Genomic DNA, 27813 nt, shown 5'->3' with positions numbered 1-27813 from the left:
AAAAGCTAGATGGTAATATTGCCATTTGCTGTACACTGCTCAGAGTGCTTAAAATTTCCCGTGTCCATTAGAACCAGAATAATCTGAACATTTTATATTTTTCCCACATTAACCTAATCTAGTTAGGCATAAACCTAGCGAATGCACCAAAAACCAACCAGTATAAATTAATTAAATTGTGGACAAAGCAGAGCTGATTGGTAAAACCTTTTATAGGAAATACGACAAATAATGAAATTTATTATTTTTATTGACATCTTTCAATATAGGTTTAAATAACATGCCCATCAAAAATTGTAGCAAATATAAAGGGAATAAATTTAGATGGAAAATAATAAGATTAATTTTTTGAAATTTAGAATAAACCTTACACATGTAGTGTTAGGACATTCCAATTTTTTAGGGAAAGCATAAAAACCAATGATGGGAATTATGGAAGCAATAATTGGCTTGGAGTGTAGTAAGTGAAAGGAGATACCTACAAAAATGTGAAGGTAAAAATATAAAATTTACGGAACTTGGTAAACTGGTTACTCCAACAGGAGTTTGTACTGAATTGATTACCTGGAATAAAACAATCTCCTGAGAGAGCGGCAATATGGCTTCAAAAATGTAACCCAACTAAATTGATATAGTTGCTTCAATTGATTTCATTAATATAATAGTGTCGATACAGTGGCAGCTGGTAAGACTTGTGGCTACCTTTGCCGATCTTGGCAAAGCTTCTGATTGTGTCTGCATTGATACAGCATATTGATAATTGAAAACTCGAATTTCTTGGTATAATAGTGGCATCTTTGATGAGTATTTTCGTGCCTTAGTGACAGGTGACAGGTTCAATACTTTTCTAAATTTAAAGTCGAATTTGTCAAATAAAGTAAAAGGCAAATAATAAACGGTGCCGCCGCACAGTGATCTGTGTTGGAGTATGCTACCTGTTTTTTTCTAATTTATATAAATGAGATTATAGTGATCTTCCTAGTCGGCGACCTCTTCTGTATACTTGCTGTTGACAAATGTCATCGCCAAGCATAAATATTTTTACATACATTAGATACCTATGCATTTCTCAAAATAAATTGCTTGGCACAAAAATTTACTTAAATTGAATCCTTAAAAAAAGCAAAAGTTGTTTTTATGGAAATAAATGAAAAACACCCGTCCAAATTCCCAAATATTACAACTCTCTAAAACGCTCAGCTTTAAGTCACTCCTTCGGTCGACTCGCTGGGGTGAGGTTTAGTAAAAGCGGTTAGCTAAGAGGCACATCTACTACTCCACAGAGTTAAGGATTTCAACTGACAAAAACTCGATTTCCCTTAGAAAGGCTTGCCTTATAAAAAAGGATACCAGTTTTGTAGTTTAATCTCACACAACATCACAAAACTTTATTTTTAAAAAATTAATACGATTTTTAACCGCAGTGATAAAAACTAGTTTTAAGCATAAGTATGCCAAGTATCAAAATTTTTGAGGTTTTAATAATGTAGTACTGTATGATAATGAAAACCATTCAACGATACCTAAGCTTCGAAAGAAAGCATTTGTGTATATTCAGACTTATATGAAAAATACTCTTATTTTTACAGTTAAAATACTCTTTGACGGATTTAACTAGGTTCAGAAATACCTTAAAAATAAACCAGAGAAATTCTTACTTTTTTCGTTCTTTTGTTTACTTGTAAGAGAGAAATATTACAGTAAGACTTATTTGATGGAAAAGTAGATGGACTCAATTTTATGAAATATTCATTCATTCACTTCATTTCATTTATTTATCTCATTTACATATATACAAGTATGGTGATAGTAGAATAAACGAGAAAGTACCAAATGGTCAAAAGCCTGTGTGTGAGAACCGAGTCCATCTTCACTCGAGTTTGCAATCACAATAATACTAATATACAATGTAAATTTTAGAACAAAATTAAATTTGTATGATTTAAAGATAACTAAATATAAGTAATAGTAACATACTCTGTTTGGATGCATGTTAACTAAATTCAAACAGTGTAATTATTTAATCAATTATGATAATGAAACTAAATTCACAGTTTACAGTCTACTAAGCGGTTTGAAAGTACTCCTGTTAAACCAATTGAATTTAAATTTTGTATAAAAATACAATTTAAACCTATTATATCTAGAAAGGTACCCGGAATGCTACTTTCGAGAAGTAGATGTGAATATCAACACCGTATATTGTATATTTGTATTTAATATTTTACTACTGAAATACATTATACACTGATAAGCTTTATTGGCGACCAATATGTCTTCATACATTCTGAGGTACAATGTCACATTTTCAGTTCGTCTACATTTCAAAGTTCTGGGATCTCTCATATTCTCAAGGAGGGTAAGAACGACCCAGCCAACTTAGACTTCACCACTTAGACTATGGCATTATGGAAACATTAAAAAACTACTACTACAACTTAAGCATGGAAATTTCGTGGAATATTCCAGCATTATTGTTTGAAACTAAACAATGAAATTGATCAGAGAGGTTCTAGTATATTTCTGCTATGGGACTGGTATTTCATAAACTTAAGTGTCAACTGACACACAACAATGAATGTTGTCTGGCAAAGGTTGGTTTCCCACCCAAACAACCCACATCCTGCGTTTCAATGCTATTGGAATCACCTCCGCTTTTTTACAATGACTCTTCGTATAATTGTCTTATATAACGATAATTTCAGTATAAATTAAACGGAAAGTCATAGTCACACTCCGACATTTACCCAGTCAACACCGTTCGGGCCTGCACCATGAGACTTGTGAGTGGTCTTCTACACAGAACATATTATTACCAATAGATAATGAATTAGATTAAGTAGGATTCAAAAACATCTTTCGTAAATTTCTACTTCTTATTTATTAACATAATATTGCAAGAAAAAGTTCAGTCAGCTGAAGTAAACGAAATTCGTATGACGCTACTTTTCCATTGGTATTTATAATATTGTTTTATGTAAATTTTTACAGAAATCTGTAATCGCCCTTTTGACGGAATATCATGACGGAGGTTTTTTCATTGACTTCGATCATGAGCCTCAGAATCCAAAACTACCATACTTCGAAAAAAATATGTTTGTGCGCATCATCCTTTGTATTTTATAATAGCCTCGTCTGTATAAAAAACAATCGGCTGTTTTAACTTTAGCTGCTTTAATCAGCTGACTATAACATTAAACTGTTGTAATGTGGTTATAATAACCTTAACTGTTGCAGGATTTAGGTTAGGTATTTTTGATTGAAACATAAAATAATAAACATGTTTATTATCTACAAAAATAATGCTGTCATATAATCACAGTGGGTATTGTTTAGTACTTGGTTTTTTAAAAGTGCGCAACACACAATAACGCAAGTTTCAGAACATGATAACTGCCGTAATTATTTAAATATCCAGAATTTACTTAGTACAAAGGCAGTAGTTGCACATAGCTTGGACAAGTTCGTTAGCCAGTTTTAACCAATGAAAATGTTCAAGATGGCGGGCATTCACATCTGAAAGTTTTAACTCAATTAATTCATAGCACATACCCAAAACGATATTAAAAAAATATATATATATATTAGGTAATTATGAACAGCTTTTATTCGTTAACTTTTTTCGATATCTTGCGGTTTCTAGATGGTGTCCATTTAAAGTTTTGAAAAATAATTGTTACATGTACAGTAAGTTATTGTGCATTATAGCACAAAACAAAACATTGGTTTAGAATTCTCAGATCATTTAAAACAACGCTTGTTCTTACGTTTTTTTTTTATATCTCTTACGATTACCAGGTATAGGGCGTACAAGTTTTGAATAATATGAACGTTGCGGGAATATTGTTAACACGATAACTACCGTAGTTACTAATAGATTCAGAATATACTTAGTAAAGAGACAGTATTTGTGTTGGAGTTTGGATAAATTCGTTAGCCAGTGTTAACCAATAAATGTTTCAAGATGGCGGTCATTGGCATTTGGGCAAACGTTTTATCTGGAATATTTAAGAACATCAATCAAAATTTTCAATTTTCAAGCGACATTTATACTAACTATTTTTGGATACTTCTTAAGGTTTCAAGATGGTGGCCGTTTAAAGTCACGTAAGTGTACAATTGAACTGTTAGAACGAAATATAGGGCTATTTAGAAACATAATTTCGGATCGTAACTAAATCAAGTCCACAATTTTACAAAGAAATTTATATGCTTATAACAATTTTTGTAAGGTTTGAGAGTTATTGTCCCATAAGTGCTGTGTGAATTAAATATCTAAACTAATAATGTATCTTCAATTTGACATGTCAGCCTCATGTGAAATGTACCTTTTTTAGACTGAGCTGGAAGTGATATTTTTCATTTACATGTAATAATATGCTTTACTTTACAGGGTGAATAAAAAGTCAGGACCACCCCCTCTATTTTGTTCTAGAGTGTATATAAGGAAATATCCTTTTGGTAGTAGTGCAATGTGGAAAGGAAGTTTCATTTGCTAATTTTGAAACGTTTTGTGTTTCCCAAATATGCGGGATTTTGGAAGCAACTCAAGAATTTTAAATGTAAACCCCTCTCAAGTCACCCCTCATTTTGAAGAGTATCAAAATTTAAGTAATGGTGAAAACCAAAGATCGCTATCTCTTTCCCATACAAAATAATAGGTCGTCAAATTTTAATTAAGTCTTTACACTTACATTGTTGTTGTAAAGTTACTGTCTGCGTGGAAACCGGTTTATTGGTCGTATGTGTTCGGAATCAATAAAGAATGTAATGGGCGAAGGATCCAAAGAAGATTAGAAAGTACACTGATAGAAGTTTATTTGAAAAGAGTGACCGGGCTTTCCCGGTTCGAACTACGGTTTAATACACAAAACTCTTCTTTGTGTAGAGCGGTTATTATCCTGTGGTATCATTATATTTATGGTTACTGTTTCATGAAGTGTTTTGATAACGTTTTGTGTGTTTTAGTATTATTACATTTATTGATTTTGAATCGATTTGTCATTCTTACTTTTAAATAACGTTCTCAAATTATCACTGCCTATGAGAAACAATGCCCAGTAGTCGCGACAATAAAGTAGCAATGATATTTATTTTTGGGGCTTTGAATGAAAATTATTATGAGGTAGAAAGCCGGCTTAAGGTTGTAGATCCTGATAGACCTGTGACAAGGCAATATTTAAGAACTTTAGTAAATAAGTTTAGATTATCTGGATCCATTTTAGATGCTCCACGCTCAGGTCGGCCTCCTTTAGTCGAAGAGAAACAATTTGAAATTGTAACACAATTTATTGAAGATCCGCCAGATCCACCAGTCCACCAGATGAGTAGCAAACTTTTCACTATTTCAAATTTCATTGTTAATTCGGCTTGTACTGTACATGAGTTCAATGAAGGTGATCCAGACCGTCATCTACAATTTTGCGAGGAAATGGAAGCACTAATTTCTGCTCATCATTGTTTGTTCGAAACGTTGTGTTTAGTAATGAACGCAATTTTCTTTTTATCAATGAGACTGTAAACAAAACACAACTGCAGGTACTGGGACACAGAAAATCCGTTTTCCGTGAATCCTGCACCAAATCACTAGAAAAATTAAATGTGTGGGCTGGGATTTTTGGAAATAAAGTTTTAGGACAATTTTTATTAATGGGAATCTTAATGAAGAACTATATTTTCAAATGTTACAATAACAAATTTTCCGCAATAAATAGTATTATTAGGAAAAATGAACATGAATTTGATGAAGACATTGCTCACTTTCAGCAGTATAGTCCCTAATACAAAACACCAGTAGAAAAAGTAAAAGATATAAGAAACAGGATTGTTGAGGCCTGCAACCAAGTACCAAACTTTAAGTAATTAAGTTTTCAAACTTTTAAAAACGGAAGAGAGGAGTCATCCTACGCTTGTCTCACTTCTAAATAGACGGAGGACTTAAGTTCGAATATTTTATTTGTCTTGGCGATGAGTTATCAAAAATATTGTTCTGGTTACTATGGCTATTATTTTGAATGGGAAAGAGATGGCGATCTCTAGTTTTCACAATTCTTGTGTTTTCACAAGTTTTGTTATGCTCTTTAAAATGAGGGGTTTACCTTTTAAATTCTTGAGTTTCCTCCAAAATCCCGCATTTTTAGGGGACACAAAAACTTTCATTACACATTGCACCACTGCCCAAAAGATATCTCTTAACATAAACTTTAGAAAATAAAGGGGGGGGTGGGTCTTGACTTTTTCTTCACCCTGCATAAATATATGACTAAAACTTCTTCGTCGTTTTTCATGCTTATAAACATGTTATATAAGCATGGGTCAGAAATACTTAGTTTACTGTATGTCTGTCTGTCTGTATTTTAAGATTTTAATTTTAATTTCAGAAACATTTAATTTGGGCAGAGTTATAGTGTGTTGTGTGATTAGAATACGATTTTTTAAATAATAAACGTTCCTGATTTTAATTACAAAACTGATACTTATCATCATAGGGCTCTATTCTTGGGCCTCGTTTATTTCTGATCTATGTCTGTGGATCGAATTGTCTGTCGGTTATCCTAAAAATGAAAACTGATTCAATATGCTGACGAAACAACACTGTTTTAAAAGCAAACCATCAAAAGATTTGGAAATAACTGCATTTACGGAACCGAGCTCGAGCGTTCAGTATTTCTCTGAACTGAATTTGATAATAGTTCAGCCAAAGTTAAGTCGTAAGCTTTTGTTTTCGACAAAATGAAAATGCTGATGAACTAGCTGTCTGACTGGAAGTTCCAGAGGGTGTTTCCTGATAGAGGATTGACCTGGAACGATCATGTTCATAACATGTGTGCTATAGTTTCCCCAGACATATATGCCCTGCGCCATCTAGCAAAATTCTGATCCCAAAAACTTAAAAAATGCCTACTATGGTATCACTATTCTCATTTTGCGTATGGTGAGATTATCAGGAAGTTGTGCCAAAAGCAAAATAAATCGTGTCTTCAGACTTATACAAAGCAGTAAGTGTTATTGGCAGGCTGAACTACAGAGAGTCGTGCAGGGAAACTTTTGGGAAGTTTGGATTGTTGACTTTGCTTTGCCTCTATGTGTATGAGGTTATCATGTACTGCAGATCAAGATGCGTCCTGATACGTGGCAGGGACAACATTAGAATTCAACAGTTCAGATTGACTTTGTCTCAACATCTACCGCAACAATTTGGCGTCAAATTAATCAACAATCTCTCTGAAGGTATAAAAAAGTACAACAACCGAAAAACTCGTCTCAAATGCCTATTGGTGCCTTAAGCGTTCTACTCTGTTTATGAGGTATGGTGATATACGGAAAGGCTGGATCTGACGTCAGTGCAAATGTGTTTGGGGAATGTTTGACATTGTAAAGTTTGACTGTAAGTGAATGTTCATGATATGGTTAACAAATTAACGATTTCGATGCAATTTAATTTTGTAAAAATGTTATAAAGCTATTATTATTATTATCACTTTCTCCAAATTTGAATATTAATTGAGAATTACTTAAATAACAATGGTTGACTCTCTAAAGAAGTTAAATCTCAAGATACACTCCCATTTGCTTGCTAGTTGCAATTTACGTTTCGAAGTGAGTAGTTTTTCTCGGTAATAATGAAATACTGTTTATAATATTGACTATGAGCGCTCTGTTCATTGCTAAACTTTAAATATGTAGGGCTATATTAAAACACATCATTCCGCTTCTTTCTACTACTTGCTTTATTTTCTATGCAGTTTTTATTTTACTTTATAACATTATTTTATTATATTACAACAATTAAAAAATGTGTTTCTGTATATAATGGTACCAGTTGCCTCACAGCAGAGTAGTAATGTTGCCGCCAGCTGGAAGGTAAGGGCCTATAATCCTTCAAGGGCCAGATTGTCAAAAGTAGCCTATAGATATGTCCTATTAAAACTCCTGAAACGCAATTCTGGATACACCCCTGATTGGTTTAGAAACACAGTAAAATTATATAATAGTGGATGTTTTGTCTTATGAGATTTTAAGTGGAGAAGAAAAAGTTTTTTGGATATGATGAATTATATAATAACCCTTATTCCACTTTAATGTGAATACACACTAAACGGATATTAAATTCGTACGCTCTAGTTTTATAAATGTAAAATTATTTAATTGAGTGCTTGTCAATTAAAAATGAAAACCATACGTGATATTGTATTTATTAATATTATACCACGCATCATCGATTGCTATATATTACGTACATTTTAAGTATTTGGTACTGCTTGTAGACGTTAAACGTGTAACAAACCTAGAATTAATGAGTTAAATACTGTGTGTTTTGCAGAATACAAATACAAGATGATCAATCAAGTCTGTTATATTTTACAGGTATTTGTATGTTTGGTTACGATACTGAGAGCAAGTATGGGAGCTCCGAAGGATGTTGGAGTCTTCTGATCAGGACTTCAGCAACTTAGGCGTTTATCAAAGTGTCAGTGATAACAATGGTGGTAATGATAACAGTGGGACAGTCAGTTACGATAGTGCTGTTAATGCCGATAGTACAATCGATAACAACAATCAGGGTGGTGGAGATATCTACAGCGGTGTAGTTGATAACAGTAATTATCAAGGTGGCATAGGAAACTATGATGGTGCAGTTGAAGGTAACAATGCTGATAGCAATAATCAAGACGGTGGAAATAGTTACAGTAGTGCCATTGTTAACAGTAATTATCAAGATGTCGCAGAAGACATTAATGGTGCAGCTGAAGGTAACAATGCTGATAGCAATAATCAAGACGGTGGAAATAGTTACAGTGGTGCCAATTGTTAACAGTAATTATCAAGATGGCGCAGAAGTCATTAATGGTGCAGCAGAAGTCAACTATGCTGATAGTAACACTCAAATTGGCGGTGATAGTTACAGTAGTGTCGTTGATCCTAGTCCTACGTTGAAGGTGGTACAGAAAATTACAATGGTGCAACTGAAGGCAACAATGATGGTAGTAACAGTCAAGATGGTGGAAATAGTTACAGTGGTGCCATTGTTAACAATAATAATCAAGATGGAGCAGAAGTCATTAATGGTGCAGCTGAAGGTAACAATGCTGATAGCAACAATCAAGATGTTGGAAATAGTTACAGTGGTGCCATTGTTAACAATAATAATCAAGATGGAGCAGAAGTCATTAATGGTGCAGCAGAAGTCAACAATGCTGATAGTAACACTCAAATTGGCGGTGATAGTTACAGTAGTGTCGTTGATCCTAGTTACCGTGAAGGTGGTACAGAAAATTACAATGGTGCAACTGAAGGCAGCAATGATGGTAGTAACAGTCAAGGTGGCGGAGTTAGTTACAGTGATATCGTTGATGGAAACAATGCTGACAGTAACAACGATCAAAGTGGTGCAGAAAATTTAGGTGGATCAAACAATAGTTACAGCAATACTTATGATCAGAGTGGTAATGATGGCAGCAACGTCGATGGTGGAAATTACAATCAAGAAGTCACTAGTGAAATGCCAGATAGTTTTGTCCCGTTTCAAGAATTTGTTGGTCCCTTTTGGCAAGAACAAGGTGAAGATTCTGCCTGATCGGGAATACTCAATTGATGTGACAGTTGTCTAGAGCTAAAAATAAATGCCTTATAGCAACTGTTTGTTTTATTTAGATAGTTTCATACTATCCATAAATTTACAAAGTTTAATACCGGGTTGAAGCAGAATGTACAGGTCATCTAACCCAGTGTTACACATTTGTAACGGAAAAATCATTTATTAAGTGCCCAAATGCCATGGAATATTGTTTGCTTAAATTTGTTAACTATAAATTTCAGAAGGTGTACTCAGAGTAATTTAGTTTAATTTGTACTAAAACAACACACAACCTGAAATATAATGTAAGCTTTTAAATCTTTTAGGTATCTTGATATTTTATTTATTAATATGTGAAGATTTTCCTGTATGTTATTTTTGAAACGTTTATTAACGTCAGGAAAGATGGCCTGAAAGATGTTTATTAGACATTTTATAATTTGTTTACAAGTTAAAAATGAGAACTTCTTATTCAGCATTACAGATGTAACGTTGTCGCTTTTAACAATATCAGATATTAGAAGAAAATGGAGTAAAGGGAGTTCACAAAAGAGACCACAAACTGCTTTGGGTGATATTATTCAGCATTTCAAACAAACACTGTCATATAAACATAGGTCGAGAAATGTCTCGTTAGCCGCTAGCCGCCATTTTGTATTACAAATATTATCTTAAAAACTAGTTAAGCCAAAGAACTCAAATTTTGCACATAGGTTTGATTGGATAAGAGGGGAAATAAAAGGTGTATTACTTTCTTTAATATTAACAAAATGGCAACTGTTGACAATGAATAAAGTCAAATAACAAAAAAAAACCAGTATAGTTATAATTTGAATGTATTAAAATTAAAACGGTACTTGTTCCAATGAAGTCCGTTAACGCATAAGCGAGCACAACCACTTTAATGATACCGGACCACTTGCACAAGCCGGGAGCGCCAAACGTGTCACAGTTGACAGGTATCTATAGATTGTTTGTTACTTCTGTCAATCAGTGCAATAACCCTTGGTAATAAAGGTTATTGAGACTGAAACTTGGTACATACGTAGATTCCTCTTGGTCAAAGTAATAACTCTATTAATTCTATGTTAAAAGGTCAAAATTAAAGGTAAATATGACGTTCTAATACTTTTAAATTGGTGTTATCGGTAACATGATGCCAACGGGTAAATTGTAAATTAATACATTTTTGCACAGAATAAGTATACAATACATAGACCAAAAGAAGAAATAGACGGCATAGGAGACACGGTTTCACCAATGAGGACTGGGGAGTATGTGCACGAGTTCATCCACTACCAAGGGTCACGCCTCACTATTTCACTAATCTCACTACTGTAAACTAATACAGAGTACTAATACACTTCAACGATAATAGTTAATTTAAAAAATATTAATAGCAAACGTGCTGTGTCTTGAATACAGTACGCAAACAACAAACAGACATTTATTAAAGTTTTATTTAGTTTGATGCATTTTTAAATTATTTTAAATCTTCAACGAAATTTATAAAACGTGTAGCTTATACTTCTTTGCTATCATTAACTGGCAATACGTATCATGTAAGTAAACAACTACTATATTTTTTCTTTAACGGTTTGTTATAGTTGTGGTATTTCATTATAATCGATCAAAACTATTGTAATCAAATTGGCGTTTCCGGATTTAATACTCAATTTTATTTTATTTGTAATGTATTGTAATAAAATTTAAAAGCAAACCAGACTTCCTAAAATGCTTATCATCATGTCAATATACTTATATATATATATACGAGAAGCTTTCAGAATTGTGTTTCAGTTGTAACTATGCTTCATTGCTGTATTAATGAAATATGGCGTATTAAACTGAGTGTCAGTTTTGAACATAAGTTCAATATTATAACTAGTAAGAGTGTGTGGTTCTGTTTCAATTTCTGTAATAGTTCTTATTTGAGAATGTTCATGCACAGACCATTTATTTCTTTTGGTTTGTGTTACAGTCGTATGACATTTTATTACGCATTTTCTTATAGCAGCATATGCGATAAAGGTTTTTGTTCTCTTAGTACAAGAAGCTTAGAAATTGCTCATAACCCTAAAAAGTCCTTTGCGCTAATTCCAGTATGAGGATATTCTGGATGGGGGTTGGGGTAGAGGTTGCCTCCTATCGGGATCCATGAGGAAGAATTTAGGGCACTAATCTCAGTCATGTTCCCTCGGAAAAAGGGGAAGCCAGCTCTGAACCAGCCTTTCCAGTCAAAACAGGCAGGGGTGGTACGCTCTTATGTGTAGGCTAGCAAAAACCCTTGACTCTTAGAGAACCCCACCAACTCCAACAGTCATATCCCGCAGTAGACTAGACCTATCGAACTACCCTTGCACCCTAGAATCTCGATATTTGCGGTTAGTGATGTGCCCGTCGTGGATATCCGTAAGATTGCCCAAATTTAAGTGGAACATTGGCTTTTTGCTGTGCCCAGAGTAGGTTCAACTGGAAGGTATAAACCAGCCAAAGTGATAAAGTAAAGTAAACTATTAGTATGTGATAAAGTTACTTTATCAGATTTTTTTGATAAGACTGTCGTAATGTTTGATACTCAGCTACATTGGTTTATTAATGTGGCATTACACTTCAGTGATTGGTATAATCAGTTCCTAATGGTAGTAATAGATTTAAATACAGTAAAAATCTTTTCCCGATGTGTTTCATTAAGGATCTCTTCAGCTAACTTATATTGGCTGTTTGCAGGTAGTAGTATACTTGGCGATCCTGGCTGCAAGTATAGCCATGCCCCAAGATGAAGGAGCCAACGATCAGGACTCCACCTCCATTGATGCCAACAGTGACGGTAACAATCAAGATGGCACTTATGTTGGCATCAGTGATGGTAAATATCTGGGAACTGATGACAGCAATCAAGACGGTCCTGATGGAGGCGCTGGCGATGGCAGTAGCGACGCTGGTGGGAGTTACAATGATGGAGGAAATGGAGAGGAAGTTGTTGCTGTTCTAATTGAAGAAGAAGTCCCTCCACAAGATTTCATGGATCCAGGTTTTTCACAGGATCAGCCAACCGATTCTCCATGAGCAAATATTAATGACAATTTATATCATTATTTTAAATTTTGTTACGAACTGAAATAATAGTTTCTTACTCGCACCACTGCTTTATTGTATAGAACTCTACAGTATAATTCAGATCTACAGCAATATCAGTAATACAAGTTTACAGCAAATTAATTTGAAATCATTACTTGCCATTCAGTTTTTGATATTAAGGGGATAGCTGGTACAAAGAAAGTAAAATGTTTTATTTAATAATCAACGTGTTTAACACTAAACCGACTAGCCATATCCCCAGTGTCCACCTTGATGTAACTTTCTGAAAAAAGTGAAATTTTCTGGAATAATGATTGATTTCTTTCAATTTGCATATGAAAATAAAACCCATAACCTGAATCATGGGTTAAAAAATATTAAAAAATTAAGTTACAGTAGTTTTTGAAGGAGTCCAAACAAGTTTGAATAAAATTTGACTAAAAGAATTTCTTAGTTCTTAGACTCTCCGGAATGGACGTAGAAAACTCCTCAAAATTCTGTTTTACCTATGGAGGTTAATAAGAATAAACTGGCTGAGCGTAAGCGAAGAGTCTCCTATGGATAGTTTGGTGTATGTGTATAGGGGTCATAATATAACGTATGGCATTATTGAGCTAGAATCTCAAAATTATATAAACGTTAGTTTGAGTTAAAAAATTCCCAAAATGAATCCAACATGTATCTAGGTTTTTAAAAACCTAAAAGTTGGTTATCAGTCACAAAATACAAAAATAAAACTGACTTTAATTTATTTAAACATAATTAAAAGACATAAATTTAAATCTCAAATGTTTAGATCTTTGATTTCAAACTACATCTGGTTTTGAAAAGTGCATATAAGGGGTTAAGTGGGATTCGAACAATAAAACATGTCCATCTCAAACAATGTTTTTAACTTATTTGAATAGGGTTTAAAATAATAAATGTTATTTTTGTTCTAAATTAAAATAAAGCAAGATTTCCAATAAAATATTTATTTCATCTACCATTGTGGAAAATGGAAGCATAATTCTGAAATTATAAATTATTATTTCCATTGTTCACTGAAAAGCTAGTGAGGTCACAATTTAAGATTTGCTTTAGATTTTGCTGATTTTGAAGTAGGGCAGATAAGATAGACATGGTGTACAATTACCGTTTCCAAATGTACAGAACAAACAACAAATAATTAGAGCAATTACTATCAAAAATCTGAAGTAAGAAGTCTTTTACAACAAATGGTATGAAAATGAAGTTACATAAAATTGAAATAATAATTGAATTAGTAATTATACATAATGTTCAATAAGGGGTAATATAAATAAGGTTAAGTTCAAAGTATTATAAATTAATACGATCGCAATTGCGTATAACAATGCTATTACATATCAGTCATGTGTGCATCTGGATACAAGCGTTTTCAATATCTGAAGTTGTTTCAAGTTTTCATCTCGATCATTTAAACATCCTGGAACAATATAAATATATTGAAATGGAAATAAAGCAAAATAATAATAAAATTGTAATTATAAATGTTTTGTCACACTTAATTAACTGTATTTTAAAATAGTAGTATACATTGCAGATCCAAGATTCTAGATATCAAAGACAAAGTTACTATCTATTTACTATAATTTTAAAGACTGCTAGAAATCTTACTTGTGTTTTGGCAGAAGTAAGCTTCTCAGACCTGTGTTTTTATAAATTTCCTTTATCGGGGAAATAAGGCAAAATAAACTATGGCACAAAAATAAATCACAATGGCCATAAATATATACTTTTGAATATATTTCTTCAATTGGGGAAATAAAGCGAAGTCAGCAGCTATGGCACAAAAGAAAAATACGACCGGAGTAAATTACGTCGTCATATACTTTTGACATACTTTCTTGATCGTGGCTATAAGGCAAACTCAACATTGGCATCGGAAATATAATTCACTCGAACCAGAAGTGCTCATACACATGCAAAGCCTGCGAAATTGCGTGGGAAGCCGCGGGTAAATATTTTTCACAATTGATTGTATTTTGCAATAGTATCTGTTTAAGATACACTGCAGATCTAAGATACTTCCCATAATGTTCAATGTTTAAATGTTAATATGATAGTTCCAAGAAAGGGCTTACTGAAGAAAGACTCTTTGGCCTTTAACTCTGTGATATGAAGCACCGGACCACATACTGCATGTCTCTCAACTATGTCTATGTCAACTACAATATGTTTTCCAACTATTCTTGCCAAATTCCTCCATAACATTACTTATGTTTTTATCACGAAGAGCTATAAACGTCATAAACATCAAAAAGTGGTTTTGATTCTCACGTATTAAATTTCAGTTTCATTTAGTTTCTGGAGTTTACTGAGCACTTACGAGTATTTCTTCCCTAATTAGTGGTATAATAATTTTTAAAGTATTTCAGTCAAGCTTCATGAAATGTATGAACCTGGAATGCTACGTTTGTAACTATAAGTTTCTCCTTTAGATATAGTTTTTAAATACAAAATCCAACCGCTGCACATTAGACATCAGCACCCATGAGTAGCCATAGCGAATTTGCATACAGAGAACATGCCCCGATATTATTACATACAGATCCATTCATAAAGAAGGCCCGCTATTCTTGTATCCAAACAGTATAAATACTCGGATTTGTATGTGAACCACAAACTAACCAGCAGAGCTACAATTACGGGAGTTACATGAAATTTTATCTTGTTTAATTCTGCGCTTAGACATACAAAGCAAATTATAAAAAAAAAAAAAACTTAAAAGACTATGTCGGCACAAAACACAGAATAGGATTGAACTTCGTAAAAGAAGAGATTTATATTTACCCAAGAAAGAGTTGAGTTCTACGTCTTTAGCGTTGGCAATATTCTGCAAGAACGGCTTGTATACAGGTCCATCGTTCCACATGAGGTCAAACCCCCCGACCCGCAACTCCATGCCTGTGAGCCTACAAGTTCAAATTATATTTATTAAAGCAATCTGAAACTATATATAAAATATATAAAAGTTTCAAAAGCGTATGCACATTATAAACTGCAATTACGTATATTAAATATCCAAGCACATATATCCAGACACACAAGGCGCTAAGTTAAGATGTATACATTTGTCTTTAAAAGAAATTTCTGTTAACCATTTTTGCAATGATAGAAACATAGAATAAACAAATTAGGAAATAAACAGAGTATATTTTGAACGTTTATCTTGTGCAATTTCTCAGTCTTTTATCAACATTTGTAATAAGTTAATTTGTTGGATTTGTTTGTTTAATTCAAAACCTGAATAATTGGAAAATTTCCGAAGAATCCATAATATGTGGATTACTATGTGGATATTACTATTTACTATGTGGATATGTGGATTACTCCTACTTGCATTTACTAAGTAGTATAAGGACTTCTGTTTTGAAAAAAGCGTGCAAAACCGTGGGCAACAGCTATAGATACATCATTTAACAATCCACCAAATACCTACTTAACTTTTTTACTACGCTTCTTGAAGACTGCAAGATACTTTTCAAATTGCAATGACATGGATATTGTTATGACATATTTGAAGGAATGGAGAAGGCATAGGTTCAGATAGAAAGATGATTAATAAAGTATTGAAAATAAGGGTTTACTTATTGTTAGTTTTCATTTAGCTATCCAAGCTCTGTTCTTTGTGCCTAAGTTGCCTGTTGTTGTTGGTGCATGTTTTACACAATTCGAATCTGTTACTGGCTCTGATTTACAGAAAATCCAAACGTACTTTTATTTTGCTCAAAACGAATAGAGATAATTATTAAATTTGATATAAGTACCACTGCTACATTACTTGTACTGCTTTTCTTAAATCAGATATTTAAAAATAGTAATATTCATATTGTTTCTTACTTTAAACCTTTTATTTGTTGGTAAATATTTGAAAAAAGTCTTCTATAACATTGGCGTACCTATGTTCCATATCCAGTATATTGAAGACATCTTCTATCATGTTGTATTTGAGTTGGTAATCCTCCAAACTGGTCGGCAGAAGGGTGGGGGAGGCATTCACCTCCAGTAACCACCTAGGTGTGAAGAAACATCAGGTGCAACTGTCAAAATTGTTAAATTTTCATTCAGATTTATATCCTTAAAAATCGTTGCATATATTTTTTTACATCATTGTTGGGTGGAGAAAAAGGTGACCAAAAAGGAGGGAGGAAGAAAAGTGAGTGTGAATTGTGTGTATAGCGGGTGCGATCTTTGATCTTCCGTGTTGTATTATAACGTAGGAGGCAAGAAGGACCCGAATTTCAAATTTATTTTCCTTAGGGTCCGTAAAGTTTGTTGCATCGTTGAACAAATATTTAGAGTATTGCTTTTCTTACACAATTATGTGAACCAGAACGACATTTGAGTGTGCAATATGTGCTCCGTTTTGAATTTCAAAATCTTTGATCTACAATTTATAAAAGACAAAACCGTAGGCATTAAAACAAATTGATGGTAATTTTTATAAAAATTTCACACGGTAATGTTTAAATAAATGAAAATTAAATATTTGCTGAAATATACATAGAGTTATCTATTTAATTTACTACATGTCCCACCATTTATAATATTTGATATTATATAAGACCATAGTTTTGTTTATTTTTTAGCAGACATCTAAAATTATTTATTGGGCTACTATGCTTAGACAAATAAATGTTTAATTCGTATATATTCTTCTCTTTCGTTTCAATCTTCAAAGAGAGGTTAGGTGCCAAATGGCTCACATATTCACAGACACAGGTAATTCTCTTCAACAAATAAACCTCAACATAAATTTTCGTGTATATAAGTACACTTAGTAATCAAGCAAGAGAATAAACATTACCAATCTGTTTCGTTTTAAGCATGTCTGCTCACGATAGGTTTAATGTGCGTTCTGCTTGAACCTCTTTGAACCAAAAATGATTTGAAAATCTTATTTTTGTACGGTTTCTACCTACGGATTAAACTATCATTGGGAAACAGTAAAATTTTTATGAACGCCGGCATTTACCTTAGTTACACACAACCTCTCCAGCTTTGAATCCTTTTTATTATAATTTGTTTCTGCATATGTGTCTCGCAATCAAACCGTGAAAAACCAGACAGATTAGACACAGTTGAAACTCCTTAACGATAACATTTCCTCCATGATAATTGACTAATGACAAAGACAGAAGAGATAGCAGGCAACTTACGGAGTAAGCTTCTCGTCCAGGAGAATGTCATAGCCGTACAGCTCGAAGGAGTGGTTGCTCTGCACGACGCTACTCTGGACGCTGCAGAGGCTGGAGACTACTTGGCGTGCCATCAGGTCGAAAGTCGCAGACACCATGGACGCCCCGTGGCGGGCAGTGAGGAAGTGGCGTAGTTTGTGGATACTCCACTTGCAACCCTGCATCGTTCAAACTGTCCATTACAGGTGGAACAAGCTGATCTCCAATTGCATCGTTTCAGGTGGCCCAGTTGCTCATAGGAGCAGAAAAAGAAAAGCCACAGAAAAACAAGTCGATACAACTCTGTATCAAAGGGCCATACAGAACATTACCCCTAAGGAATTTCTTTATGATGTTTTCTTCCTTTGAAACTTAACTGTCTTTGACTTTTTGACCCAAAAAGGGTTCTCATTTGGACCAACCGAAATCCATCTACCAAGTTTCACAGTAAATTTGGATCATGATTGAGAAATTTATTTGCAAAACCTCAAAGACTCATAACAATTATATATGGTAACTATTTAATAAATAATAAATTAATATCAGTGATGGTTAATGGAAATAAACTCATAATAATGGATTTATGTTTCATAAAGTGTTTCACTAAACGGTGTCGCGAAAAAAGTGCATAATCAAAAACATGTAAAGTTGACCCTTTTCGATAAAAGGAATCCAGCCCCTATGTTCTTTGAAATAAAGAATGTTACGCTCACAGAGCACTCACATAATCTGAGTTTGAATTTGGGTACTGTCTCGAGGGATATTTTTCCTTTAACATATGCATGCCCCTTAAAACACGCACTGATGGCCAGGGGCATTTCCGATCAGTACTTTCCCCTTTCCTAAACGTGATCTGACGTCGGATAAGTTGGAAGATCTGGGAAATGATAAAATGAGGTCGAGAAGTACCGATCGGAAATAGCTCTGGCTATTGTATTACGTGATGACACACCTGATAACAATAAAAATGGTTAACCTGATAAAATATGATCTGCCAATTTGTACCTGACGGCACGGGTCTCCAGCTGCGGAGATCTGCAGGGCACTATTGGTGAGGTGCACCAGGTTGTCTTGTAGACTGCTCAGGGAGTACTGGGAGCCTGCTATACGCGCAAACCCATCCCGAGCCATCCACGCTCTCAGAGGCTGGTACTATCAGACACAATATTGGCGATGAATTACTTCACAACAAATATTAAATAGGTCTAGTATAGGCATAAAATAATCCCAAAGAGATGTTTCAAATTAATTAGACATTAATTAACAAAACAAAAACTGCTTCATCAGAAGGGTTAGGCACGTGCAACTTTATTACTGACTTTAAACGTCAAAAACAAAAAAGATAGTAACACATTTACTTTTAGCATCTATTGTGCAATACGTTAATATTAATATTTACAATAAGTTCACGGCTTACTAACTAACATAAAATCAATATTATGTACACAGCTCACGAGAATTTTAGTATCGTGATTGAGACATGTTTATTTAGTATAACGGAAAGTACCACAATTATACCGAAATTGAGCGTTCAACTCAGCCTCGCAGAAAAAGAAGGTTTCATGAATATTGTTTTATCTTACTACCAAGTATAATAGTAATATACGGCATCAATTATTATTTTGAACCACCACTAAAACTTAGATTGACTGTTACGTACAGAAGTAACAAGCACAAATATCCTCAGATCGAACTTGCACCCCCCAATCAGATACGGTTTCTCAATGTATCGCTGGATCAGCCAGAATCTGTCTTGCTCCTCACATTGTGCCCTCTGCTGCTCCCTCCACTCCATCAGGTCTCTCAGTCTGCAATAATGACCAGCCAATCAGATACGGTTTCTCAATGTATCGCTGGATCAGCCAGAATCTGTCTTGCTCCTCACATTGTGCCCTCTGCTGCTCCCTCCACTCCATCAGGTCTCTCAGTCTGCAATAATGACCAGCCAATCAGATACGGTTTCTCAATGTATCGCTGGATCAGCCAGAATCTGTCTTGCTTCTCGCATTGTGCCCTCTGCTGCTCCCTCCACTCCATCAGGTCTCTCAGTCTGCAATAATGACCAGCCAATCAGATACGGTTTCTCAATGTATCGCTGGATCAGCCAGAATCTGTCTTGCTCCTCACATTGTGCCCTCTGCTGCTCCCTCCACTCCATCAGGTCTCTCAGTCTGCAATAATGACCAGCCAATCAGATACGGTTTCTCAATGTATCGCTGGATCAGCCAGAATCTGTCTTGCTTCTCGCATTGTGCCCTCTGCTGCTCCCTCCACTCCATCAGGTCTCTCAGTCTGCAATAATGACCAGCCAATCAGATACGGTTTCTCAATGTATCGCTGGATCAGCCAGAATCTGTCTTGCTTCTCGCATTGTCCCCTCTGCTGCTCCCTCCACTCCATCAGGTCTCTCAGTCTGCAATAATGACCAGCCAATCAGATACGGTTTCTCAATGTATCGCTGGATCAGCCAGAATCTGTCTTGCTTCTCGCATTGTGCCCCTCTGCTGCTCCCTCCAATCCATCAGGTCTCTCAGTCTGCAAAATCGATCATCTCTAGGATTTTGGAAAGATGATTAAATTATTATAAATCACAGTTACTGTATAATAAGAAACTTTCATCTAAAGTTTAGATTCTTTCACTTTGCCAAAACATGCAAGGGTGTGCTGTCAACTATGCGAGTGTCTTGGTGAAACATAGCATATAGTTTAATGCTGTATGATAAAGTAGTGCGAGAATGTATTTTGTTAAATTTATCCCAATTGGAAAACTGAAACTAGAAATTCTATCAATGAAATACAACATAATCCCTCTTGTCAACCCTCAAAGATTGTTCAACTTTTTGAGTTAAGAATTTACAAAATTCTTACTTTTGGAACAGAAAAATTCCTCTTCCTTTGCTTCCACGGGCAGGTTTCACAATCCAAGTGTTTCCTGGACTCTTTCGGTACTCTTCTACAAACATGAGGTATTCTGCCTGTGGACAGAAGTGTGAACAGCGAACTGTGAAGTAAATGGAAGAATTTATGAATAAGTAAACATATCAACGCAAACAATATTATAATCATTAAAACTGCTGAAGATGATATCCTAGTGCGACTAAATTTTAAGATCCACCCGGCATTAAAGTAAATCAGTACATTGAAATCTGTTTTATAGTACAACTTTTCTGGGAGCTATTAATATATGGAATGGGCAAGAATCGAAAGGAAGAGCTCGCAAGTTGTGAAATATCCCGGGATGATTTAAGTCTTTGATTCCCCCACCTTAGAAATGGATGTCTTTAATGCTTCATCCCGTCAAGGTCAAGATCGCTCCGATATAGACTCAGCTGTTTGTTCATGAGCCTTCCCTAAAGAAATGTAGCCTATTTTGAGAATTAACCATTCATTCTTTACTTACGGGCAATTCAAATATGATTGGTAGACAATCGCACAACTCTGCTTCTTTTGTTTTACCATTTTGGACCAGGGTTCGTCTGAAACCACACAGATTTTTCAATAATAATAAGTTTTAGAAATAAAAACCACAAAATAATTGAACTCAACTACATTTTCGATGTAGTATACAGTTTGTATTCGCAATGTTAAAAATTTATAATTAATTTGAAACACTATTTTTAAATCTAAAATCTTATTGAATATATTAGATTTTAATAGATCAGTAATGACAGTATCAATTTAACTCTGGCAACAAGGTTCGTTGTTTTCTAGTTAGTAGTGTAAAAATATGAAAAAAAAACTTCATTTTCAGATTCATTAAAACCTGGAGAGAACATTTTGCGGGGAGAAATTTAATTGAAATATAAAGATTAAAAATTTCATATTATAATACTATAGTTTAAATAGCTATATTATACTTTTCACTATAAAAGTATAAGCTTTTACGTTTGTATTTCCGGATTACATTTTCCTCGCGGAAGTTCCGAATACGAAAATAGTTTCTTGTGATTCCTAAAATTTGTGTTGTATCTAAAATCAGAGTAAGTATCCCTTTTAGAATGATTTTTTAAAAAGACAGTAAAAAAAATAGTATTCATACAATTATTGCTTAAAACTTCCCAACATTTAGAAATCAAAAAATTTCTAACGCGTTGAAAATAGCTTCTTTAATGTTTATTATCAATTTTTAGATTATATTTTTAGGTACTTTTTTATAGGTACTATTTTTAAATACGTAGGTAATTTATTGTTTATTACCACATTATTAATGTCTGGAATAGTGAAAAATATAACTAAACAAAGAAGAACTGCTCTAACCAACCGTTCTTTTATGCCGATGCACGAGTATTTATTTACTCTGTTGGCGAAATATCCGAGACAAGTAGAGAAAAACGTCTGGTTGCCATGCTGATTTATCGATTGTTACTATTCTGTCGCCAATTAGTCTATAGTGTTTTGTTTGATAATTATTCACATCTCTTGAATGTATTCTTTTATTGTTTATAAATAATAGTTGTATGTAGTGTATAAAAGAAGTGTAGTGAAAATTTAGAGTTTTGGTATAGTATTTTAGTGAATTGTTTGTACAGTTTTAATACTGTATGTAGGCCTGGGTTTTTATAGATTCAATCATATTCTTATTGTTTAGTAAATCAATTAAGGTATATTTCACATGAGCGTTCAATAAAACCTCTTTATCAAGTGTTGTCCCAGTTTGTTTGGACTCTTGAATTTTAGAAAGTTTGCTGGCACTGTCAATAGGGTATCAGGATTTTTCCGGACATTTGCCATCGTTCAATGACACAAAAAGTCAGTAAAACTACGTTTCGAAATCTGCAATCTGATCTCTTCTTCAGGTAAATAACTAACCTAACACAAAATTACAAACAAGGTTAAAATAAACAAAACCTATTTCATTCAGAATCCTTCTATCGTCAAAAACAAACTTCAAACAAAGAATAGGGGATCATTGAGGCTAAGTGAGAGTCTTATAAAAATGTTGAAACCCATGTGTTACTTATAAAGTTACAAACTATTCGTAGAGTGGATACCCATACTTGTATCTCTTCATGTTGCGGAAGAGCATGTTCTTGGTGGTGAGCTCGGAGTTGTTGCGGAAGTGGGGTACCCGTTGGTGGCCGCCGTGTTTGCACATTTCCAAGGCTTCTCGGGTCATGCCCACGTCACACCAGTACACATCCCAGCAGCCATCATTGCCCTCCTTTGTTACCTGTGGCCCAACATAAATAAACCTCTCACTTTCTATTTTTATCCCGATAATGTTTTTCTGATTTACAGTATTAGCGATTAGGGAATGCGACTAAAGGGCCATGTAGTTGCCTCGCATGCACCCCCCCCCCCCACTCGAATCGCGGAGGGTTGGAGGCGTGGGGTTTCACAGCACCTAATCTAACAGCACCTAAAATTTAACCGTCTAATAAGGCCGATTCTCATAGCACCTAATATCATAGTACCTAATCTCACACCACCTAAGGAAATGCCCGAGAGTCGCACGGCACCTAAAGATCGATGCTGTTTGGGTGCTATTTTCGAGAGATGTTTTATTTTTTCACTAGAAGTGCGGGGTGGCGTCAGAGTTGCACCGAAGACCAGACTGATGGCCAGGGGCGTTTCCGATCAGTGCTTTTCCCTTGAAAGTTTGGAAGATCTGAGACATGATCTCAGGTAGAGAAAGTAACGATCAGAAATGACCCTGGCCATCAGTGCAGGCATCGCTCCTATAAAACATCCTTCGAAATAGTATCAATTCAAGCTCAAATCACGTGACTGCTCATTAAGGACATATTTAAATTCGGTACTACTATCAACACTTTTATGATAAACCTAAACCTACTTATATTGTGGAATAACAAGAAATAAATAGAGACATAGTGGCCTACTTCTCGCCGACATCGCTTCCTTTTAGGATACAGAATACAAGAATCGATCTGAATGTTGAGTTTAGCTCCAGCTCACCTTCCTTTTACTGCAGCGTCTGGTATCTAACGCTGTCTCACACTTGACTGCTGGAATCTGGAGTCATGTTCGTCTGAGAGATCCAAAGGAATTCGGCGGCGAAGAAGCTCAAAGCGAGACTTTACATCGTTTCGACATCAGAGACACCAAGGTGAAGTGGGATGTCACTACAGAACAGTAGTCTCATAATTGAGTGCAATACGATGTATCTGGCACGATCTCTAAGCACGGTGGAGCAACAGAATTTTCTACACATAACGTAGCTCCAGGGGTCAAGTCTGAGACAACGTCAGATACTAGACGATGCAATAAAAAGAAGGTGAACTGGAGATAAACTCAACATTCAAATTGAATCATCCCTTCGTACCATAGCTACGGAAATTCCTACCAAGCGGAGGGAGATTTCATGTACTTAAAATCGCAGGCAAAATTCTGTTTAGTGGATTGAGTTCTTCTGAGACAAGGTGGTTTGCTAGTTGTGTGATACTTTGGGTTCAATACTTGAAAAAGACCATAATAACCTTTCCTTTTCAGATCGATAAGAAAAAAGCACAGCTCATGAAACGTTATCTAGGAGTTGGGTTCATTATAAGAGATTTTTTATTTTCTGTGTCGCAAAACTTCCAGTTGCACACAATAAATCTTACAAATTTATCACAGGATGCTCAGTGGATTTCGAATGCAAGGATACCATTGTAAATGAAATGGTGACTTCGAACAAATCAAAGGAGTTTCAACTAGTCTTGTCAACAGTGGAGGATAGATTACCGATCAACTCTTTGCTTGGACTAAGGATTACGTCGTCACAATTCTTAGATTCTTCTTAAGATTCATTCTGAACCAAAGACCCTGCGCTATGATCATAATGTTTGGTACCAATTATTCGCGCGTTTCGTTATATTCAAGTTTGCTTGGAACTTACTAGAAGCATTGATAAATAGACATGTTTCCAACAAGGTATTCCGTGTTTGTTCTTGTGATCTGTGCTTCAATGTTTGCTCCAGTCTGGACTAGCATTTGAGTTGGATGCGGTAGAATTAAGTGTCAGTTGAAAGTGGTCAAAGAGCAATTCCTTTCCCGTAACTGGAAGACCAAGACTGTACTTAACAGATTTGTTGACAGTGCTGAAGATTCGTTCCTCACAATTTTTTGATCCGTCTTTATGGCATGGTATCTTCAATAATGCAAGATGCCTTGTTAGTTGCATCAACTTGTGAGCACACAAAAGGACAACTAACTTGGATTGGAAGTGATACTGGAGCTGTAGCCGGTTCCACGTTCGTTTTGCATTACAGGTCAAATGGAAAATAGCCATGCTATAACTTTACTGGGAACATCATGTTTAGTGTCATGCAATTTGCGTTAACTGTCCTCGCGGCGAAGTGAAGGCGCTTGGTTAGGTTTGTACTACTGTTTGTACAATACACATGTTTGTATGTGCCTTTTTATTTACTTTAATCTAGATAAAGTTGTAATAAAAATTAAGTTTGTTACAAACGGGTAAAATGAAACATAAACCACGATGAAAACACATGAGTCAAGATTGTAATAAAGAAAATATGTTTTCAGGACGACTAGTATCGCGGTAACTGCCGTTTCAATAACATGGCTCCGTATTGCACGGTGAACGTGGAATTAAGTTGTAGCAATGTAAACATAAATTGAAGTTTCCTACTCTTAGCATGGTCTGAATGTACTGAGTCGGCTGTCATCAGTAGTTGTGTAGTTTTTTTTAAAGCACTTTCCGCGGAGCAGCCCAGAACGATGAAAAAACCACGCTGGACATTCATAACAACCTCTTATCTTACAGATTTTTGTACGTTAAAAACTATATACAATAAAGTGTTTCTTTACCTTACGTTACTATTTCCAAATTCCTCTTTTAAGGTTTTGGGTATTACGGCTGTAAATTTGACTGTACACATACATTATCCGTAGCAGACGCATAATTGCATTACTCTAATCTCTAACAATCCAAGAAGACTGACCTAGATTTCACAACCCTTTTTGGTACTTTGGGATTATACCGACCACACCAGTATGAAGAACACAAAAATATAAATTTATAGAAATAAACATGATAAAACGAAAAAAACAACTCTTTAATTACAAAATTACAAACTTACAAGCATTTCCAGGTATTGTGATCGGTATTGTTGTCGCTGTTATCTTATCTTTCTCGAGAATCCCGATTACGGCAGGCCGCGCGGCATCACATGATTTGCACTGTACATAATTGCCTTTCCATTACAATTCAATTTATATTTCTGATCAGCCCCTCTAGAATTTGATAATTTACTGATAGGTACTATCTCGAGGGATGTTTTTCTTTCGTCGACATCAGCACGGGGCAGCACCGAAGGTGCTGTCGAAGCCCGCGCTGATGGCCGGAGGCACTCGCATTTTGGGTGGCGGAATGTGATCAAGAATAAAAACAAGTTTTGAGTGTTTTTTCAATAAAGAGTTTAGTTTTAGTTTGGTAATGTTTGTTGTTGTTGAATTTTTGTGTTTGGAGAAATGTAGAGGTAAACACGGAAGTAAAACAAAGCGACGCACCAGCTGAACGGGCGGCGAGACTCTGCAATCACGTTATCTACTAGACCGCTCGACTTTGACCTCTGTCTGAGGATGGGGAGGGGTTTGCGATAAGACAATTCCTGTTTTATATTGACGAAATATTGTTCTACGCTAATCTAGTAATCAGTAAAAGCAAAATGTCGAATAACGAGTCATGTCTGGGTGTGGTCGGTATAATCCCAAAGTACCCCCTTTTTTAATTGGGCACTATTCAGTGACTAGCCATAACTAATAAATTGCTTCTGGAATTCGTGGCTCATGGTATTTGTGGTGACAATATTTCGGAATAAAAAGACATTTCTATAATAAAACTTATTCTAGTATATTGCTTCCTATTTGTAAAAATGTATAGTCGTATTTGAATGGTCAAGAATAGTATTAAAGTTAGAAAGACCTTATCTTGAACTCCAAAGAGAAATTTGTATTGCAGGATTCTATACTGAACCAATCTGAAATAGGAAGGAAAGCTCGCTTGATGGTATTATGGTGTGTAGCATGTTAGAAAGGTTCGTAATGTAAGTAAGATAGTCTGGTAAAATGTAATAAAACTTACCTCTGTCCAACCACGTGCTAGCAGTACATCCCTTACTGTGACTGCTATTGTGGGGTCTATCATGAACTTGAGTCTGTCTGATTTCGAAGCACTCATGAATTAAACATCATTTTACTAATTATCACTTTAGACTACCTGTTGCCAAAATAGCATAATGTCGTTGTAAAAAATAAAATCAACAACGTGAAGTAATAAATATTGAACAAAGAACAGTTTTTTGAAGAACAGTTGTTCTCAAGATATAGATTATTTATGAAGGTAGTGTTCATAATCAGCTGACGCATGACATAATTATAAATTAACATAGTCGTGTAAGCATTAATAATGTTTTTAATATTTAAACTGTATAAAACACTTCCTGGAATAAAAATATTTGGACCATTAGATATTTAGAACCCTTAGATGAAATTCTCTCTAAATATTTTCGTTTTAAATTCTTGTTTTAAAACTTTATTGAAAGAGAAGACGGATAACTTTGTGTGTAATTTATTTATTTAAGAAATCTTAATACGTTATACAAAACTCTCGTTTATTATATTTGGGAAACATGATAATGTGTATTTGAGGCTTCAATCCATATTTATCTTGTTTATAATTTCCTCCAGGGAAAAAGTTTAAAAAAAGTTATTTTTGCTTGGCCCTATATTCCCCCAAACTTATTTTCATGTTGTAGGTTGGCTACTTATTTCCCTATGGACTTTAATTTTCCCTTGACCCGTTCAATAATTATTGGAAATTATATTCTTGTTTTTATTTTAGGAATAAGTATTATGAATATATTGTTTATAGGTCGTTATTCACTGTTGATGATTTGAAAGAACAACAGAGTTGCTGACATTTTTCAGCAGAAATGTTTTATTAGATGCGGTAAAAAGCATTATTAAAAAGATTGTATAGCTTATAATGTA

The 27813-nt window shown here is 34.7% G+C and overlaps 3 protein-coding genes across 3 annotated transcripts; 1 reads left to right on the top strand and 2 right to left on the bottom strand.

Annotated features, from left to right (window-relative positions):
- The first annotated feature begins 2715 nt into the window (after positions 1-2715).
- LOC124353801 lies at positions 2716-12719 on the top strand. Its single transcript, XM_046803799.1, has 2 exons — positions 2716-2783; positions 12308-12719. The coding sequence occupies exons 1-2, from the start codon at positions 2775-2777 to the stop codon at positions 12644-12646; spliced, it is 348 nt and encodes a 115-aa protein (XP_046659755.1). The 5' UTR covers positions 2716-2774; the 3' UTR covers positions 12647-12719.
- An 897-nt stretch (positions 12720-13616) lies between these two features.
- Positions 13617-19683, bottom strand: LOC124353798 (probable tubulin polyglutamylase TTLL9). The gene is made up of 6 exons (XM_046803797.1): positions 19520-19683; positions 18865-19011; positions 17842-18038; positions 16582-16695; positions 15473-15594; positions 13617-14105 (listed from the first exon to the last, which is right to left on the bottom strand). Exons 1-6 carry the CDS (start codon positions 19652-19654, stop codon positions 14026-14028), a joined length of 795 nt encoding a protein of 264 aa, XP_046659753.1. The 5' UTR covers positions 19655-19683; the 3' UTR covers positions 13617-14025.
- Positions 19684-19758: 75 nt separating this feature from the next.
- Positions 19759-27145, bottom strand: LOC124353799 (probable tubulin polyglutamylase TTLL9). The gene is made up of 5 exons (XM_046803798.1): positions 26906-27145; positions 22857-23029; positions 21260-21335; positions 20728-20834; positions 19759-20030 (listed from the first exon to the last, which is right to left on the bottom strand). Exons 1-5 carry the CDS (start codon positions 26999-27001, stop codon positions 19823-19825), a joined length of 660 nt encoding a protein of 219 aa, XP_046659754.1. The 5' UTR covers positions 27002-27145; the 3' UTR covers positions 19759-19822.
- Between the last annotated feature and the right edge of the window lie 668 nt (positions 27146-27813).

The sequence above is a fragment of the Homalodisca vitripennis genome, chromosome 2 (genome assembly GCF_021130785.1).
Source record: "Homalodisca vitripennis isolate AUS2020 chromosome 2, UT_GWSS_2.1, whole genome shotgun sequence".
NCBI lineage: Eukaryota > Metazoa > Arthropoda > Insecta > Hemiptera > Cicadellidae > Homalodisca > Homalodisca vitripennis.
The sequence above is the reverse complement of the archived record's forward strand: the minus strand, read 5'-3'. Positions and strand labels throughout refer to the sequence as shown.